This window comes from Rattus norvegicus, chromosome 4 (assembly GCF_036323735.1).
Source record: "Rattus norvegicus strain BN/NHsdMcwi chromosome 4, GRCr8, whole genome shotgun sequence".
Classification (NCBI taxonomy): domain Eukaryota; kingdom Metazoa; phylum Chordata; class Mammalia; order Rodentia; family Muridae; genus Rattus; species Rattus norvegicus.
In genome coordinates, this window is record NC_086022.1 from 156,567,598 (window position 1) to 156,587,640 (window position 20,043).

Below are 20,043 nucleotides of genomic sequence, written 5' to 3' on the forward strand. Positions count from 1 at the left end.
CCCATTTTCTCCTTTTCAGATCAACTACACAATTCTCTCCTGTTGTTTATGTTCCCCTGTGCCTGGGCAAAGCTTCTACTCCACGTAGGCACCAAGACGGATAGACGTCAGTGCTCACATCTCTCATCCAGACGAATAGTTGCTGTTCCATAATTTAATTTCACAGCAGCATTGGACACAAACAGCCAGAAATTTGGCAGTGATGACCTTCACTGTTCATCTTCACAATTTATGATTAGGAATCAAATAAATTTTATTAAGGTTTATTCATCCTGTTTAAGAGATTGTCCCTGAAAAAGGCTTGCTTGTAAAAAAATAACTAAAATTCTGTTACAGTTTGAACCAAGATGCCACGAAGCAAATCCTTTGTATTTTTCCATTTTTAATGCTTTTGTTACTGATGTGTTGGCATGGGTTCATAATCACGCTGATCTAGTAAAATGACCTTTGTTAGAATGGTCCTTTTCTTGGGACTCAGAGACCCCTTTATTCTCCTGAGCTTCCCCCATCCCACTTTTGCTCTTCCCATAACTTAACAAAGTTTCCCATGCCCTTGAGTTGAGTGTATTTGTTTGTTTGTTTGTTTTATTAACATCTTCTGAGTACCACCATTCTTTTCCACAGCCTGTGCAAGCAGGTGGATGTTGGGACTTCACATATTCAGGCAACTTTAACCTACAAGAAATCATGTGTGTTCTCAAGATCCTGTCCAGAAAGAAAGAAAGAGAGAAAGAGAGAAAGAGAGAGAGATAGAAAGAGAGAAAGAAAGCAGCAACAATATAATTTTGAGTTATGACCCAGGACATCAATAGTTGAACATGGCGATGACTCACAGAAGTAATGGCATTCAAAGTTAGGATGCAGACTACACTCCTAGAACAAACAGACCAAGAACAGCATACTTGGATAGCTCACAAGCCCTTTCTAAAACTATGCATTCTCTCAGCCCAGCCCTCTGTCCTTGTTCTTGTCTGTCTGTCTGTTTCTCATCTTACTCAGTTAAAGGCAGCACAATCCACTTACTGACCAGCTGGGGAATTAAAACAAACACTTCTTTTATTTCCTATCGTCTTCTCTTTCAAAGATACTGCCACTCTGCAACCTCCTTCCAATTCTATCGTGAACATCCGGCTACTGCCCACACGCCATCCACTCATTCTCTTGTCTTCTGGATTATCTCCTTTGCCACCCCTCCATCGTATTTCAGTAAGATTGATCTCTTCAAGGATCAAATGTGAGCTTTCGTATTGCCAAGCTCTTCTCTGATTTAAAGCCAACTCCCTTTACCACCCTCCTAAGTAGTTAGGCATTCCCTTCAGGACAAAGAAATTTCATTTCATTTCATTAAGAGCATCGTCGCTACCCTTGAATATGTATGTCGTTTTAAAGCTTAGAAGGCCCCTTGCCCATCTCCTTCCTCTGCCAAGTCACCACTCAGAATTTATGGCTTACTTTAGATTTCTGCTTCCTTCCACGTTGTTTCCAGCCCACATACAGTGTGTCTCTGGCATCTGCCCTCAGGAGACTTCAACTTCTCTAATGATATCGGTTGGCTACTCAAATGCAAAATCTGTCCTATCCCCTGCCCCGTATCTTGGAACTTTTATGGGTTCTGACTTCTACTTATTTGACATTCTATTGCTAGGTCCTAGCCAAGGAGGACCCATGAATGGTTAGAAATAACCAAGGAGCTGCAGCAATGAGAGGATGGATGCATGAATTAATGAAATTGCCTCCAGGGCCTGGAGACTAGAGAGGGGAGTGTTGGGCAAAAGTGTTCGTGTAGTGAATGGCAAAGTCAGCTGGGGTGTTGGTTAGGCACAGTAAAAAGGGGTTATTTGACACTTGTTACTTTTCACCTTCTTAAAACAGAAATGAGTATATGTGAAGGTTAAGGTCAATGTTATGTTATACTGGAATTTAGAAATTCACTGTGAAGGTTACACTTACTGACCAGCAAGCCCAAGACCCTCCTGTCTCCTGTCCTCCAGAACCCAGATTCTAGCTAAGCATTAGGAAACCTAATCATTTCTCCTGGCCCCGACACTTCATTTTCAGTCAATCTAATGTATAATAATACCTCTAAAGTCAATACCTACTTCCTAGTTTGGTTCAAAATGCTTTCCATAGAAGGGTGCTGATCATGGGCCTCACGTTAAAGACAGGCCTTATGTGGCCCAGAGCTTGCTGGCACACTCCGTTGGAGTGAACTATTCAAGCCTCCCAGGGCTGCTTAAGCCACAGCCTCCTTGCCAACTATCCAGACAGAAGCTCAGAGCATCCCTAAGAGGCTGTGGGGGAGGAGAAGCCGATTATCAAGTTTCATGTACAAAAGAGAAAAAGTGAGCAGTAACTGGAAAGTCCTTAATCCTTCTGGGAATTCTGGCTAACGGGTCAGGAATTAACCTTGGCGGTAATTAGGCCATCAGTGACCCTTTCAGAGAATGTTCAAAAACCTCAGCTTTGTTTGGAGAACTCGTGTGGGTGGGAGCAGCTGTTTGCACAAAGAACAGCATAAAGTCTAGCTGCTCCTCACCACGTCCAGGACCAGATCTCTGGCGGGGAGTAGGGTGCAAGGCAGCCAGGTCTCCGATCCTTTCCGCAGCATGGGGAAGCACAGGCTCCGGAGCCTGGCCCTGCTGCCACTGCTGCTGCGGCTGCTGCTGCTGCTGCTGCCCACCGATGCCTCAGCTCCACAAAAACCGTGAGTCCAGCAAACGCCAGACGCTTTGATTTAGGGTTTCTGTTTACTCGTTTCTTAAAACCATGACCTTCTTTCTCATCTCCGAGATTCTGAGATTTTTCCAAACCTTCCTCAGTCATTCTTCCTCCTCAATACAGTTTTAATCATTTCTCTCTAGCTCTCTGGATTTCGCGATATCCAAACTCCCCCACTGGACATGTAGGACCTTTCTAGGTACTTGTGTCTTCAGAACCTAATGTGGCTCTGTTGAGACTTTGTCCTTGCTGCCCCCTTTACATTCCTCTGTCGGTTTGACAGAAAAGACACGCCTCTCCAGCGTGCGTTTTTGTCCCCGGGTTTAAAATCCCCTAGGAATGATTTCAAACATTGATGTTGATGCTGAAAATGCAAACGACTTTTGTTATGGAGAAAAACTATTGTGTGCAAATCAGCTAGCGATGGATTCTGTGTTTCAAAGAAATGAACCAAGGAGAGTAGACAGCCAGACAGATGGCTGGAACAATACTTGGGAGCACTGGTTCTGGCTGATTTAGAGCAGGTTATACAAGAGGAACGGTGACAAAGAGGTAGTTACTGGAGGCTTTTTCTTCGGGCCTATATTTACACATAAGACGAATGTTACTTGTTTTAATGAGGCAAACCCAGCTCAGGGTCATCATCAATGCTCACGGTGGGAGAGGAGCACACACAATTCTCAACAGAGATGTGCTGTGAGAGTATCTCACTTTTACGTCTAATATATATGGGTCATGAACATATTTTTAGTAAGTTATGTACTAGAACTTCTGAAAATAATCCAATCATAAGAAAGCATTTAACACTTACTAATTTATGGGCACATATATAAAACAGGAGTTACTGTTAGACTTACGTATCCACAGGTGATATTTCTTGTACATTTATCTGTTAATAAAAAAATGAGAATTGTTCATGAGTTATTTTGCAGCATTAAGAAATCATAGTATAAACTCTGGATAATAGTAAGTGGCACAAAAATTAGAATTTTTGAGCATTACAAAAAGAACCTATACATTTTATTTATTTATTATTTTCTCTCGTTGTTCATTTGTTTGTTTTGAGACAGGATTTTGCTAAGGGTGCCTGACAGCATCGAACTTGTGGAAATCCTCCTGTCTCAGCCTCTCAAGTCATGAGCCACATCTCTCAATATTTATTGTTAAGCAGGTGATACTACCTATAATATTTAATATAATAATTCTGTGGAGAAGTTGAAATCTAACTTAAGAGAAATTAAGCCTTATATTAGGTTATCAAAAGACTTTCCTGTTTGAAATTGTAATAAAAATAGAAGTTAACTGGAGTGTTACATAAGAGTCCTATGGCATTTAAGAACATTCTTGAGAGTTGCTGTTTGAAACTGGAGTGTAAGTCTTTATCATACATTATTGATAAGCTGTCTGCCCTGTTCCTGAGTTACCAGAGGATGGATGACGTTTGAATGGAGCTTTTCTCTACATTTGGAAAGGCAAATCCACTTGATGCAAGCATCCAGGTTGGGTAGCCCACACAGACTTAGTTAACTGCAACTGCAGCCGAGACTCTCCACTAGTGACTCTGTTTTCGTGAGGCTCAGCTTCCTTAGTTGTAAAATAGAGGCAGGTTCTTGATGTGGAAGTTTTACAGGCTTGCTGAATACATGTGGGTGCCTTCTTATCCCCCACCACCCTCTCAACAAAGACATTCACTGCGATGGCCTGAGGGGGGGAGGGGATTCTTAGGCCATCCACAGCCGAGTCTGCCTTCTCCTACTCAACAGCTAAGGATGATGATGGTGGCACTGTGATGGGACTCAGAGAACTCCTAGCAACAACCCCTTCCCTCTCCTCTAACTGCATTCTTCCACCCTCAGAATCTACATGGTGATGGTTCCCTCCCTGCTCCACGCAGGCACCCCCGAGAAGGCCTGCTTCCTGTTCAGCCATCTAAACGAGACAGTGGCTGTGAGAGTGTCCTTGGAGTCTGTCCGTGGGAACCAAAGCCTCTTCACTGACCTTGTAGTTGACAAGGACCTATTCCACTGTACCTCCTTCACCGTGAGTCAAGGGGTGGGAGCTTTGGGATGGTAGGCGTGTCAATAAAGAATGTAACTATGGCAACCAAGTGTAGGGATTAAGGATCAACTCATCTGTTTCCAACTGCATATTAGAAGCATTTTGAGAATAAATCCAATGACCAGAGAAAAAATTCTATTTGTCAAAACAACAACAATGATGACGACAATGAGGATGACAGAAACAGCAGGCAGTAGAGAAGGGAAGAAATGTGACTTTTAAAATTAAAATTCCTTTTTAAAGTTCATAAAGAAAGCTAGTTTAAAGTTAGCCATAAGCCACCACTGGTAGTTGACAGGCTACCTCAGACTCTTTTAAGAGTAAAAATTGTAGAAATCAACCTGAGCAAGAGTCCAATATATCTTCAGAGCTGGATGTAACAGGGAATACTTGTAATCTAGTACTGCCAAATGCTTTCTTTTTCCACAGTGTTAGACCTGATTTCACAGTGTTCTGTTAGTGTATAATTACCTGGTCAAATACAGTGTATAACCGAGTCAAGATTGTACTGTGTCTTCTATACAAACCGAGATGACTTTTTCAGTTGTAGCTCTTCTTAGTAATGTATTTCCTCACCTTAAACTTGGGTCTTCCAATTTGTAAAATATAAGAATCCTTGCCTATGCCAACTTCCCAGAAGAGAATGAAGGAGTGAAATCAAGAAAAAGAATGAGATCTCCATAGAGATATAGAACAGGGGGAGGAGAAAGAGGCTGGAGAGACTTTCCACGTTTTCAGACTCTCTTCTGTGTTTTAGGTCCCACAGTCTTCATCCGATGAGGTGATGTTTTTCACTGTCCAAGTAAAAGGAGCAACTCATGAGTTCAGGAGGCGGAGCACGGTGCTGGTTAAGAAGAAAGAGAGCCTGGTCTTTGCTCAGACTGACAAGCCCATCTACAAACCAGGACAGACAGGTATGATGAGGTCCACAATCAGGATAGCAGCAAAAAGGAAACTCCTCTCTCCTTGCCTGTCCCTCTCAGCCCCTGGGATCCTAGTTCCTTAACAGTTTTTGTGGCTCACCGATAGGACTAGTCAAGGGCTAGGGCTCATCAAAAATATTTCTATTTCAGTGAGATTTCGTGTTGTCTCATTGGACGAAAGTTTCCATCCCCTTAATGAATTGGTAAGTCTCCTATTATTTACATAAAATTATAATTATTTGTGTACATTGGCTAGGACCCTGTTTGGATTGTAGAGGGAGGAGGAGTTGGAGAGTGGAGGAATGAGTTCCCACATTGCAATAGTCCAGGGTCTTCATTTAAAACACTCCCCCAGGTCGAACAGTAGAGAGCATGTTCTGTCGTGATCTGGAACTCAGTTGCTTGTCATACATTTAAACTTACTCTCCGGTTTCTAACTAGAAGTATGAAAATAAACAGTGGATAGCTGTCTGAAAATCTAAGTGTTATTTCTTAGAGATGCAAAGATTGCTATGAAAGAAATTGGGGGTACTCAGTTTGTTCCTTTTTTGAGGATTCATGACTCTTCCTGCCACCACTTGGGTGACAGGCCAACTCTCCATTCTCAGCTGAGTTTTCCACCACAGCTTCCACCTCACAAAGACTCGGTTCTCTTTTAACTCCAAAGGCAAGAGGAAATGCAGTGGCCTGGGCTTCTCTGTCTCTCACTCCCATATCTACTTCACACAAAATCATGTTGGCTTGGAAGAATACCATTTCTTACAACCCAAATTGTACTCTTTGCCCAACATCTGTAAACAAGACCATGGGAGTAAACTTTTTTTTTTTTTTTTGGTTCTTTTTTCGGAGCTGGGGACCGAACCCAGGGCCTTGCGCTTCCTAGGTAAGCGCTCTACCACTGAGCTAAATCCCCAGCCCCATGGGAGTAAACTTAATATTGTCTCTCAGCTTCCACTTACACTCTACCTGAAATCAAATATGATATTCACCACTCTGTCAGCTTAACGTGTTTGTGTGATATCAAGTGACTCAACACATGCACACACATCAAACCCTATGTATGAAGCCAAACATATCATATAGAGTTTTTTTCTTCTTTGTCCATTCTTTTAGAACGAGGGTAGACAGACACATTGTTCTTTTCCATACTGCTCTGTTCTCCTGTTCTCAGCATCTAGAATGGCACACAATAGACAGCTAGATATGTAGTCAATATTAGATTTATAAATGGATAAACTTTGGCGGTAGAGATGCTATTCCCATCCCATCTCGTTCCTAGAAGCACCCAGTAATGAATCTCAGCAACTGAGTCCAGGACTAGTTACTGGCTAGTTACTGACTAGTTACTGGCTACATAGTTACTAGTTACGTGTTTATTTTTCAGTCTGTGATGTTGCACAGCCAGGGGATATTCTTGGCTGGGATTAGCAAACGCTATTCCTAACAATAGTACACAATGAGTATCCATTGCCCATAGCCTACTAATGCTTAACATGACCTATTAATTGTTTGAAATGAGTTAATTAAAACAAATTAAAAAAATTTTAATTTGTAGAATATGTTTACACACACACACACACACACACACACACACACACACACACACACATATATATATATATATATATATATATATATATATATATGTCGTAAGAAATGGTATTTTTCCAAGCCAACATGATTTTGTGTAAAGTAGATATAAGAGAGAGAGAGAGAGAGAGAGAGAGAGAGAGAGAGAGATTGAGATTCTATATATGTTGATTTAGCCCATGTAAACTAGAATTGAGAATATTTCAGAACATTATAAAATTCTTTTTTTTTTCTTTCAGATTCCTCTACTGTACATTCAGGTGAGTAACACAAATAGTCCACAGATAGAGAAAACACAAACATTTCACGGGAAACCTTCTTTGAGGATTTCTTACAATAGGCCTGACACTTAAGGGAAGGGAGCACTTCCCAGCACAACCAGGAATGCATGACTGGAATTCACCTGTCCTCTGGGCCTTTCTCATTTGCCTTCTTTATGGATAACACGGAAGTTCACATAGATTTCTTTCATAATCTATGGTGTTCTTTGCATTTTAATGAATCATGGTTATTTATTACAGGATCCCAAAAACAATCGCATTGCACAATGGCAGAATTTCAATTTAGAGGGTGGCCTCAAACAGCTGTCCTTCCCCCTCTCCTCAGAGCCCACTCAGGGCTCCTACAAGGTGGTGATACGTACAGAATCAGGCAGGACCGTCGAGCACCCTTTCTCTGTGGAGGAATTCGGTACGGATTGTGGGAACATTGTTTTTCATAACTGAGACCTCTGGAGCTCAGAGTCGGGCTTGTTTAGGTTCGTTTGGTCTCCTGTGGATGATTTCAAGCTTAGAGTAGAATCGATCACATTAAAGCCCAGTGGGGCATGAGTGATTTGTGAATAAATTTTATTTAGTTCAGTTGTTCATAGCAATGCTGTGAATGACCAAAATAAAATATTGTTCCAGTAGTGACAGTGGAAAGGGGGAAGGGAAGGGAAAGGAAGCAGGGGCAGGGAGAGAGACAGGGTGGGGTGGGGTTGTTGAGATTATAATGATCTGCCATAGTTCCTTAATCAAAGTGTGTGTTTGAGAATGAAGTGAGTGTGGATAAGCTGGAGAGTGGAGTTACCTTTACAAAATGCCAGAATATCATGAGAGAGCTGATATGAAGAACTAGGGATACGAGAGCCTTCAACTCTGAAGAGCAGCACTAACCTCCTTTACTGTGACCCACAGTGCTTCCCAAGTTCGAAGTGAGAGTGACAGTTCCAGAAACAATCACCATCCTGGAGGAAGAGATGAATGTGTCCGTGTGTGGAATGTGAGTTGACAAAAATGAAAACAACTCTGTGAAGCAGATTCATTGTTTGAGATATTTTGGATGATTTCCCAGGAGCAGGGGCCACATGGGAACTTTGAGTTCCTTTTTTGGGTTTCCTTATTTTCTTTTATATCCTTATCAACATTTCTATAACTTTCAGTGAGGTGGGGACCACTTATAGAAAAGCCACATGGCTTGGATTGAATTTACAAGTGAGAAAACTATATACATGCACACACACAAACAGGTGCATGCATACATACACACACATGTGCACACATATGCATATTCATACACACATGTGTACATGCATGCACACATACACACATGTGAACGTGTGTGCGCATACACACATGCACACACAGATTTGCACACATGCACACACACATACATGTGTCCACACACATGCACACGTACACACACTCACATAAGTGCACTGAAGGATGCTGGCTTTCCCTTAGCCTTAAGTGATAGCAATACTCTAAGGAGGGAGATGAGTAATACTTGCACATAGAGGAATGTCAGTCAGTAACAGGTCGTGGACTTGACCTTGCAAACTGTGTAAAAAGAGTAGATTTGGAATCTACATCATGCTTAAATCACCAGGCTGCTGCAGGCCTGTCACCTCCCTCTCTGTACACCATTTTCACTGAGGGACTGAACATGCTCTTTTGGGACGATTTCTTTGAACCCAGAAGTGTCTGAAGTATCTTAGGCCCCCATTCTTAGAGCCCTGTAGTAGCAGTAACAGGACAGGAGGCAAAAAGACTAGTGCCACCTTGACATCATACACGTGGCACACATGAGATTGGCTGCTTCAGACTAGCACTGCCGTGACATCATGCATGTGGCACACATACTATCGGCTGCTTCCGAGTCATGGCCACCAAGTCCCCTGTAACTGCTAATCAATGTTCTTGCAAACTGACACAGATGATGCCTGAAATAGGAAGAGAACAGAGGCAAACAAAACAGTCCCCCGTGACATGTATCCCAGAACAGTATTCACTTCATTAAACCTTACAAAGGCAGAGATTTGTACTGGGGCTACATCAAGCAGTAGTTTGAATTTTTTTAGTAGTTGTGAAAATATCTGTGGTTTCAGTTTCTATTTGTGAGTTTGCTGGTGTCACTTTTAAGAATGTGAAATCATGCATCGTCTCTCATGTGTGGATCCTAGCTCGGAATGGCCATATGAGCGCATATAAGTGGGGGAGAGCATGTGCATACACTGTGAGGCTAGGACCCCCTGAGAAGGGAAAGGGAAGAGAATATGTGTGACAAGAAAGTGGGATGGGGGCTGTAAGGGGAGGAAGGGAAAGGGCAAGAACTGAATATGGTGGCACATGCCTGTAATCTCAACACAATGGGATCTGAGGCAGGAGGGTGATGAGTTCAAGACTCCTCTAGGCTGCAGAACTATCTCAAAATAAATTCAATTACAGTTTTTAAAATTTAAAAAATATGCCAGACAAAAGGGGAGTGCAGTGAGACCTAGCATGTGGCGAGGAGGTTTTCTGAGTCAGAGTTCATCTGCCTCTGGTGTGTAATGTGTGGCCCCCGCACAGGGCAGAATGGAACTCTGAGAATGAATTGCTGTAGCAGAGGAGGACGTTTTTTAAAAAAAATAAAATATATTTATTGATAACTTAGTACCCAAACTGTACAATTCCTTGAATATTTGTATAAGCCATTAGTATTTTGAAAATGAATTATTTTTTTTAAATCTTATTTTTCTTGGATATTTTATATATTTATATTTCAAATGTTGTCTTCTTTCTACCACCCATACCCCTTCACCACACCCCTGCATATATGAGAATGCTCCCACTCCCACCCACCCACCCCAACCTCAACGACCTGGTATTACCCTATTTGGGGAAATGAGCCTTTATAGCACCAAGGGGTTTTCCTCCTATTGATATTGGACAATGCCATCCTCTGTTACATATGTGGCTGGAGGGCTCTACTAGAGCCCTACTGATACAGGTGAGGATGTTTGCAGCTAACCCTTGGACTGAGCATGGGGAACCCAATGGAGGAGTTAGAGAAAAGACTGACAGAGCTGAAAGGGTTTGCAACATCATAGGAGGAGGACTCAGGAAGGAAGAAACAGGGACGTCCAGTGCTAGCTTTGCATCATTTGGCAATATTCTAATGACAGATACACCTATGGGAAGCCTGTTCCAGGACGTGTGACTGTAAACATTTGCAGAAAGTACAGTAATCCTTCTAACTGCTTCGGCGAAGAGTCCGTGGCTTTCTGTGAGAAACTCAGCCAACAGGTAGGCTTGTCGCCAGCAACGTGGCGGTAAGGCAGGAAGAGAATTTTATAATATCTCTAGGGAATTAAAAATAAATAAGTGACTTAGCTTAAAAAAGTCATTCCTTGTGTTTTGCAATCGCCCAATGTATGTGTTCTAGAATAACAGAAGTTGAGCCAAGCAAAGCCTCCTTAGGAGTCTTCTGTAAAAAGAGAAAAGCCAAAAGCCATGTATCTTTCAAATCACCTTGACCCTGAAGAATGTCAGCTCTATTCTTTTTTCTAGAAGTGAGAACCTGCTACAATTTCCCGTTTGGATGCCAGGAAGATGACACAGGGAGGGTCATCGGATAGGTGATCAATCACCAGATGTCTGATGTGGGTGGGATCACATAGGTGACCAATTACCAGCTATCTGCTGTGAGAAAGAACCCAGCATTTGGGGAAATATTAGGCCTCTGTTGCAGTAAGATTACCCAAAACCATTAGTATATTTCTCAATCGAGTAGTGTCAGGCAGTGAGTGTATATACATCTCAATTATATACAAGATACTGTTATAAAATTATCAGCAATTAGTCCCTAGGCAGTGCACATTGTACCCTAATATAATAAAAAGTGCCTAGATTATTTTATCATTTTCCCTAAATTCTACCAGATTGCCAACCACTGGTCCACCCAGCCTAATAGGCACCATTATTTTCTCCCTTATTAGTTAGACGGCCGTGGCTGCTTCTCACAGCTAGTGAAAACCAAGTCCTTCCAGCTAAAGAGACAAGAGTATGAGATGCAGCTCGATGTACATGCCAAGATCCAAGAAGAAGGAACAGGTTGTGTGTTGCGGGGGTGTGGGAGGAGAATATGATATTGGCTTCTTGCTTGGCCCGAATTGTGAACTGTAAGGAAGGAGATAATGATATAAGAAATTCGTGGACATGAGCCTTCAACAAAAGAACAACCCTCCTTCTGTTTCAGGTGTGGAAGAAACTGGAAAGGGGCTCACTAAGATCACAAGAACCATAACCAAACTATCATTTGTGAACGTGGATTCACATTTCAGACAAGGAATTCCTTTCGTTGGACAGGTGGGGTATCTTTCAATTCATCAAGACATGTGCTGTCAAAACCCACATCATAGGTACAAGGTCTGCTAAAATTATACCTGGTTAAGAAAATGAAAAAAGTATTTTATATATATATATATATATGTATGTATGTGTGTGTATGCGTATGTATATGTATGTATATATAGTATATATATGGTATATATACAATTTTTTCATATATGGTATATATACACATATATAATAGTTTTTCATATATGGTATGTCTGTATATATATGTGTGTGTATATATATACATATACATATATATATATATCATAACCAAATGTCTATGATCTAAAAACTTTTGTTAACTTTTGTTAAAGTTAACAAAAATGGATGCATTTGTCTTCCAAGTTATATGTGAAGTCTATAAAATCATCCAAAAGATGTATCAAGTTGAGCTTTCCCCTTTGTAAATGACCTTTGTTGCAGACCTGTGACAACTTTCTATCGTGATTTTATTTTTTTTACTGTTAGTAGATGTTTGAATGAGCTTTGTGACTCTGCAAGACTGAGGCAAGGACTGTATCTATCCCAGTGGGTAACTGCTGTGTATTACAGTTTCTAAGGTAAAGGCTGCTTCACTGTGGAGGCTGTAGATGACAGGTCTAGACTTAAATGAAACTTGTGGAAGGCTCAGTTATATGGCAGAACAAACTCAGAAACTAAAATCCTAACATTCCCCAAAATCAAAGTGTAGTCCATTTAAAAGTTCTCAGAAGTCTTCATAATTTAATACTGGGAAATAACTTCACTGTCTGCTGTGAGACTGTCTCCGCAGAAGACAGAAAAGTGGAGTTGTGTACCCATTCTTGGGTTTGCATGTGCAGCCGACATCTTCTTGATAAATGTCTTTGATATTTAAGAATTCTCATCCATATCAGCCTGTTCTTCAGCTACTAAACATATGAGAGGATCCATCTCATCATTATACATTTGCATATTATTGAAATTTCATATCAAACTTTATAAATATGTATTATGTGTCAGTTAAAAATAAAAAATTTCAAAGTAGCATAGAGTGAAAAACGAAAAGTCACCAGCTTCGCAGCATAGACTGTGTTGTTTCATTTATTTGTTTGCTTGGCTGAGTTCAGTATTAACAATAGCTTGATTTAGAACCTGATATGATGTCGACTGTGGCTCCTCAATCTTACCCTTGTCCCATGGGAGACACTTCATAAAGTCTGACTACTCTCCAGAAGGCTGGCCATCTAGGACGAGAAGCAACAACATTTACAAATCAAACCGAGATGCAAATGGCACCTGTATGAAAACTCTGCTTGCATACAGAATGCTATGCCATAATATTAAGCCACAGGAAATTATCTTGTCTACCATGAGATAAGTGTCTGAACCTCATATAAAGTTGACTACTGAATTTCCTATCACTATATAATTCTTATATAGCTCCGGGAGTCTTTGCACACTCGCCACAATGCACTCGTTACCTCGCTCCTGTGTATTCTTGTTGCTTTAGATCTCTTCACAGTCTTACTGCTCTCCCTAGGGTTGGTTGCTGCTCACTAAGTTTACATCATTTATGTGTTTGTTTAGCGTCTGGACCCTGTCGCCGCACTGTAGACTCCTGATGATATCCACAGCGCCTGGGACTGTGTGTGCATGCAGTGCCTAGGGGTAGACCTTTGCTTTTAATCCTCAGGTGCTCCTGGTGGATGGGAGAGGCACCCCTATTCCGTATGAAACGATCTTCATTGGGGCGGATGAAGCAAACCTGTACATAAATACAACCACTGATAAGCACGGCCTGGCGAGGTTCTCCATCAACACCGATGACATCATGGGCACGTCCCTAACTGTCAGGGTGAGTGTGGAGAGAGGTTAGAATGGCATGAACAAGTCTTGGAAACAAAATTGCCACCTCAAGAGGTAAAATCTCCAAATCGAGTTTAGTCCTGTGGAGAGAAAACAGCACCATAACTTAGAGACAATTTAAGGTCACCTTCTAATAGTTTTAGTGAGGAAGTAATATTGTGACTAAATATGGGTTCTCTGTTATATAAGAGGGTACGTGCACTGTGGAAAATATTGTACCAGTTACTAAAAAGTCTATAAACAACTAACGTTTCTATAAAATTTAGCAGCTTCACTCTTCTGTAAATATTAGTGTTCACCCTACTGCCCAGTTGTAAGATCTTAGCTAATGGTAATGTACTGTATAATTCAAAAGAGCTAGAAAAAAGTATTTTAAATGTTGTTACCATAAAAATAATAAACGTTTATGTTAGCAAATAGGATGCCTAGTCCGATTAAAATATGAAATTCAGAATTACAGAAGGCATTCTCTCACACATCTAAGAGAGGCCTGGAAAGGACATCAGGTAACTCTCCCCCTTGGCTCTAACCAGTGCTTTTCGCAACCATTTGCTCAAGCCCCTGAGGTTACACTGTTTCATTTATTGGTAAAAGCCAGTGGGAACTAATCAGGAAAGACGTGACCCCCTTGTGAAGCAGTTACTGTGTTTGTTGTCCCTGCTGGAGTTCCATAGCTTCAGCGTCTATCCCGACTGGCAAAGGAGCCCAGGCATCTTCAACCAACCAACTGCCACTCTTCTGATCTACAAATACCAAACTCAGGAAGTTAGGTGGGGAAAGCTACAAACCTCTATTTAAGACAGATGGCCTCTCTTTCTTTTACTATAGAGGAAAAGACTTGCAGCTACTAGCGAAGGGGGAGGGGAGGAGTAAATCCACAGACCATTGTGGGGACAAGGGTCCCTAACACATGATCTAGTAAAGTAACACTGCTTTTTCTAATTTCTTAGGCCAAATACAAGGATAGCAACGCCTGCTATGGATTCAGATGGTTGACAGAAGAGAATGTAGAGGCTTGGCACACTGCCTACGCTGTTTTCTCACCAAGCAGAAGCTTCCTGCACCTGGAATCCCTGCCTGATAAACTGCGCTGTGACCAAACCCTGGAGGTCCAGGCACATTACATTCTAAATGGCGAGGCCATGCAGGAGCTGAAGGAGCTCGTCTTCTACTATCTGGTGAGACGGGAGGTCACTCCAGTACTGCCTATACATAACGCTTTCTGGGGGCGAGGGGTGAGGAAACTATGCACGTCCTCACTTTGACTTCCTTTCAAACGTCTTCTTTTAATATATGCGTGTATCGTTGAATGTTTGCCATGCCGCTGAGTGCCGAAGAAGGCCAGATAAGAACATCTGACCCCCTAGAGCTGGAGTTTAGATGACTGAGCTGCCCAGCACGGGTGCTAGGAACTGAACTTGGTGCTTCGGAAGAACAGCACCGCTCCTAACTGCTGAGCAGTCTCTCCAGCCCCTGGCTCCTCTCTCTTACTTGTTTCTAAAAGTCCTACTTCTCCTGGGGCTAATCATTTCCAGCAGCGGCTCAAGAAGACAAGCATGTAGAATGGAAGACAGTAGAAGTCTGTTGGAAATTTTTTTAATTTCCTGTTTTGCAGATGATGGCCAAGGGAGGCATCGTACGGGCGGGGACTCACGTTCTGCCCCTGAAGCAGGGACAAAGTGAGTATGGCACCATCTCCACAGCTCTGCTGCATGCTGACTGCCTGACCTCAGTGCAGTGCACAGGACGCTTCCAAAGGGGCTCTTCTGCATCTGTCACGATGAAGAGGAAGCCGGGACGAATGCGTGCTTCTTTTGTCATCCTTTATCAAATAGTTTCTTTTGTTCTATTATATTTTACTTGGGTTACTTCAAATGTTGATAGGGCCATGAGGATACGGTAGCTATTTTACATTTTCCAGCCATAAATATTTGTGCACTCTCTTCTCAACATGAAAGACATTTTAGAATTGTGTGAACTGAGAGGAGGAAGAGCTTGGGGTGTTTTCTGCTTACCAGGTTCTGTAATAATCCCCCCCCCTCTCTCTCTCTCTCTGTGTGTGTGTGTGTGTGTGTGTGTGTGTGTGTGTGTGTGTGTGTGTGTGTGTTTCTCTTTTTAAGTTAATGATTTACAAAGGTTTCGCTGGTTATTTCTACCATGGATTGGGACTCTGCCCTGAATATCAGGGATAATAAACATTTAAAGGTTTCCCCCATTCTGATGGGTTCTAAAACCTGACTTACCAGAAATCCATGAATGGGCCCTTCTTTATGTCTTGGTGCAGCAGACTCGAAAATGTTTAAAGCAAACACTACAGCATCCACAGGTGTCTAGACGGGCCTCCATGGGAGTGTAGATCTCCTCTTTAGGAGAAGAGGAGAGGGCCATGTTTCACAGAGGGTAAACAGGATATAAGCATAATTGCAGTATGGAAATCTCCTACCATCAGGCCTCACAGCTTCCTCATGTGTCCTCTCCTAAAGCGAGGAACCATGAATGACTGCCGGTGAAGTCAACACCTCCACTGCCTTAGATAGCATCGAGGCTAGTGTCGGCCAGCGAAAGCTCGAAAGGGAAGAGAAAACACGTAGATGATTTATATAGGAGAGAGGATTTTGTATGATGGTCTTCCCCAGAGCCAGAGTTCTGCAAGGCAGTCAAGCATTTGTTGTGTACACTGGTCATTATGTCCACTCACAAAAGCAGGGGTTGGTCAGGCTGGGTGCCCAGACTGGCTCTGTGTAGTAAAGGAACTCTCATTTTCACTCTGATGTATCTGACCCATGGTTGCCACCTCTCATTCTTCCTGCTCCAGTGAGAGGTCACTTTTCCATACTCATCTCGATGGAGACAGACCTGGCTCCCGTGGCTCGACTGGTCCTCTATGCCATCCTACCCAATGGAGAAGTGGTTGGAGACACTGCTAAATATGAGATTGAGAACTGCCTGGCTAACAAGGTGGGTCCTTCATAGAATAAAAACCCAGCACTTATAACGAATAATCCCTGTGGTCACCTATTCTTGTGTGGATTGAAGGGTTCAGTGACTATCCTAGGAAGGTTTTGCAAGGCCACTGCAGACTCACATCAGAGAGTGATGGCCTCCATCTCAAAATTCACTGTGCAACATTGACTCTCAGCACGTAACGCAGCTCTCAATGATGCCTTCTTCCTCTCTGTGGTGGAATGTTAGGAAGGTACACAGCCAGTTTAAAGGTCACAAGAAGCTCAAACAAAAATGCTTAGACCTTTATGTATTCCATAAAGCCAGAGCTAACAAGCACACTTATATCAGAGGTAAAAGACTGAAACTTCAAAATGGCCAGTTCAGAAGCATCTCTAGAGACCATTACAATTGTCTAACAGAATCTTGAGAATCAAAGCAAAGTTCAAGAGGGGAAAAGACCTCACTCAAGAAGCACAACACCAACTACTGTGAGATCTACCAATGTCAAAGGCGAGAAATATCTGGGAATTATAAGAGACACATGGTGGGGGTGGGATTCAGAAGTTGATTCTCTTGACCTTTCTTTCCAATCTGTCAGGTGGATTTGGTCTTCCGCCCGAATAGCGGTCTTCCAGCTACCCGTGCCCTCCTTAGTGTCATGGCTTCTCCTCAGTCCCTTTGTGGCCTGCGAGCTGTGGACCAAAGCGTGCTGCTCATGAAACCTGAGACTGAGCTCTCCGCATCCCTGGTAAGTCCCTGTCAGCCTTGGAGATGACAAGCATGGGAGGGCCTTGAACAAGGAGAAATGCTTGAGTAATGCAAGACCTATTGAAACTGTAGTGACACTGAGGAAGGGGGAAGAGAATGAACAAAATATATTACATGAAATTCTCAAAGAAGACATAAAAGCATGAAATAAAGCAACTGTAGTTTGCTGTAGATTAATAATTTTGAACTTTGACACTTTGCTTAGTGAGGAAGAAGATGTGTTCTCCTGTATACCCCGTTTTCTCTCACATTGCTAGCCATGGCAAATGAAAGAATTATGTAAGTGTTTGCCTGATATATAGAACCAACCAGAAAATCAATAGTTGGAAAGGGTAGAAACACAGTACAAATTAACCAGAAAGACTCATGATGCAAGCATCAATGTCTTGCTCCAGATCACGTGACTATGTAAACCCAGCTGTGGCTGAGTTGAGCTCTGAGCTTGGTAGTGCTGGGGAGAGCACGAGGCAGGCTGTAAAAAGGTGCTACAAGAGGGGCGTGGCCCTGCAGAATAAACAGGATTATTTCTGATTGTAGAACCAGAGAGGTCATGATAAATATGCTTATATATAAGAGGGCAGGGCAGCCGGGAGTCATAACTCTGTAAAATCAATAATGATGATTTCTGAGCTAGTTTTAACATGTTGGGAAGCTGACGAACTTCATGAGGTAGGTCTGGGTGGTCTGTTTGCCTGCGGTAAGACTACACAGACCTAATAGTATTTCAGATGTCTGCTTTCATGAGAAAGGCACCAACTAAAATAAGGAACATCACAAAGTGAACATCATTATTGAGAAAATAACTTAGGAAAATAAACCACTGTACAAGTGACATTGAGAACTAAAATGCTTGAATGACATAATGAAAACTTACACCATTGTCCATAACTGCTCAGCAGTCTATTCTAATTGTAGTTTGCTCAAAGACTCACGTTTTCATAAAGCATACAAACAACTGGAATATGTTTTTGCTACAGTATTTATGAAGGCTTACAAAATAAATAATGTATTTTTTTACTTCTATAAAAAATATAAGTATAGGGTTGGCAAAAAGGCTCAATGAATAAAGGAGCTTGCAGCCAATCCTGATCATTTGAGTTCAATCCCCAGAGCTCACATAGTGAAAGGACAGAATCACTCCAACAGGTGCCTTCTGACTTACACACACACACACACACACACACACACACACACACAGTTTTTTAAAAGGGCAGTGTGATGGCGCACATCTTTAATTGCAGCATTCAGGGGGCAGAGGAAGAAAGATCTCTGTGAGTTTGAGGCCAGCCTGATCTGCATAATAAATTCTGGACAGTCAGTACTGCATAGAGACCCTTTCGCAAACAAGCAAACAAACAAGGTTAATAAAGGAAATGGAAGTTTAAGAAAATAAAAGTTCTTGGTCTGTGAATGTTAGTTTTATAGTATTGTGTATATATTGTGTGTGTACCCTGCGTGGGTGTCCGAGAACTACCGTACAGGGTGCATGTAGAGGTTAGAGAAGAACTTTCAAGTGTCAACTCTATCCTTGCCCAGTAGGCTCTGGGGATTGAACTCGGGTCCTCAGGCTTGTGTGGCAGACATTCCTGTTGTGCCACCACCTCCGTCTACAGTGCTTTTCAAGTGGTGCTTTAATAGAAATGTTAAAATGTATATTTAAAGCACATACTAAGAACATTTACAATAGCACAGCAAGGACAAAAATGGCATTGTTTTGTGTATGCGTGATGCGATTGCTGTACTTGTCAGAGTTGTAAAATGGTGCCAACTCTAATGGACGTGGAGGAGACAGTCTAGTAATTCTGTAGTGGTGAAAGAGGAGCATCCAGGCATTTGCAACAGGACCTGAGTCCCTCTCCATCCTCTGTCAGTATTTTACTAATAAAACAACTTCGCCTGCAGTTTAAGTCATTCAGCGAACAGGAACTGAACACCTACTGTGTTCTCTGGGCTGTACTAAGTGCTGGGGAACTCGTTATGAGCTACGGAAAGTCAGATGTTTATGTCTTCTAAGATTTACACTTTTACCATTGAAGTGGAAAATATATGTTTTGGAGAAAAACAAAGCAGGGGAGGGAGGCTGTCAGGGAGGAGCTAAGGAGGAGTCCCTTGTGGATCACCACAGGCTCCAGGCCCTGTCTTTTCTGACCACAGTCACTTTCCTGTGAACGCTCATCGGGGTTTCAGTCAGCACGTCGTCATGTCTGTTTTACTTCTCTCCCCAAGTGAGTTTGAAAGCATCGTGTCCGGTATTCCAGAGTTCAGCCCTTAGGGACTGGATGATGTCCTGGAGTATTTTGTCTCTGTGACTAAAACCTTAGGAGTTCTGTTTCCTCCCATGAGGAGGATGTTCCCCATACTTGCTCTCTCTGGGGCAAATGATGCCAACTTTTGCCTATGCAGAATCGGCGGCCAACTTCGAGGTGGTGGCAGAACTATCCCTTCACTCCTTCTCCCTAAAGTGTGGCGTCACCCACGGTCCAGCTTAACTTCTTACTTACTAGGGTGTTATTTCATTTCAGTGTTGAGAACATAGTGTCTACTGCCAAATGGTGTGACCAGTATCAGGACCC

General features: G+C 42.3%; 1 protein-coding gene across 1 annotated transcript in view; it reads left to right on the forward strand.

The window, feature by feature from the left end:
- The first annotated feature begins 2,565 nt into the window (after window positions 1-2,565).
- Window positions 2,566-20,043, forward strand: part of A2m (alpha-2-macroglobulin) — a 49,708-nt gene continuing 32,230 nt past the window's right edge. The window contains exons 1-15 of the mRNA NM_012488.2: window positions 2,566-2,704; window positions 4,575-4,758; window positions 5,534-5,690; window positions 5,850-5,902; window positions 7,529-7,549; window positions 7,811-7,979; window positions 8,468-8,552; window positions 10,717-10,837; window positions 11,530-11,644; window positions 11,790-11,899; window positions 13,584-13,745; window positions 14,707-14,934; window positions 15,372-15,435; window positions 16,572-16,714; window positions 17,301-17,450. Of these exons, the coding sequence (NP_036620.2) occupies window positions 2,607-2,704; window positions 4,575-4,758; window positions 5,534-5,690; window positions 5,850-5,902; window positions 7,529-7,549; window positions 7,811-7,979; window positions 8,468-8,552; window positions 10,717-10,837; window positions 11,530-11,644; window positions 11,790-11,899; window positions 13,584-13,745; window positions 14,707-14,934; window positions 15,372-15,435; window positions 16,572-16,714; window positions 17,301-17,450 (1,860 nt within the window). The 5' untranslated portion in view covers window positions 2,566-2,606. The remainder of the gene's footprint in view (window positions 2,705-4,574; window positions 4,759-5,533; window positions 5,691-5,849; window positions 5,903-7,528; window positions 7,550-7,810; window positions 7,980-8,467; window positions 8,553-10,716; window positions 10,838-11,529; window positions 11,645-11,789; window positions 11,900-13,583; window positions 13,746-14,706; window positions 14,935-15,371; window positions 15,436-16,571; window positions 16,715-17,300; window positions 17,451-20,043) is intronic.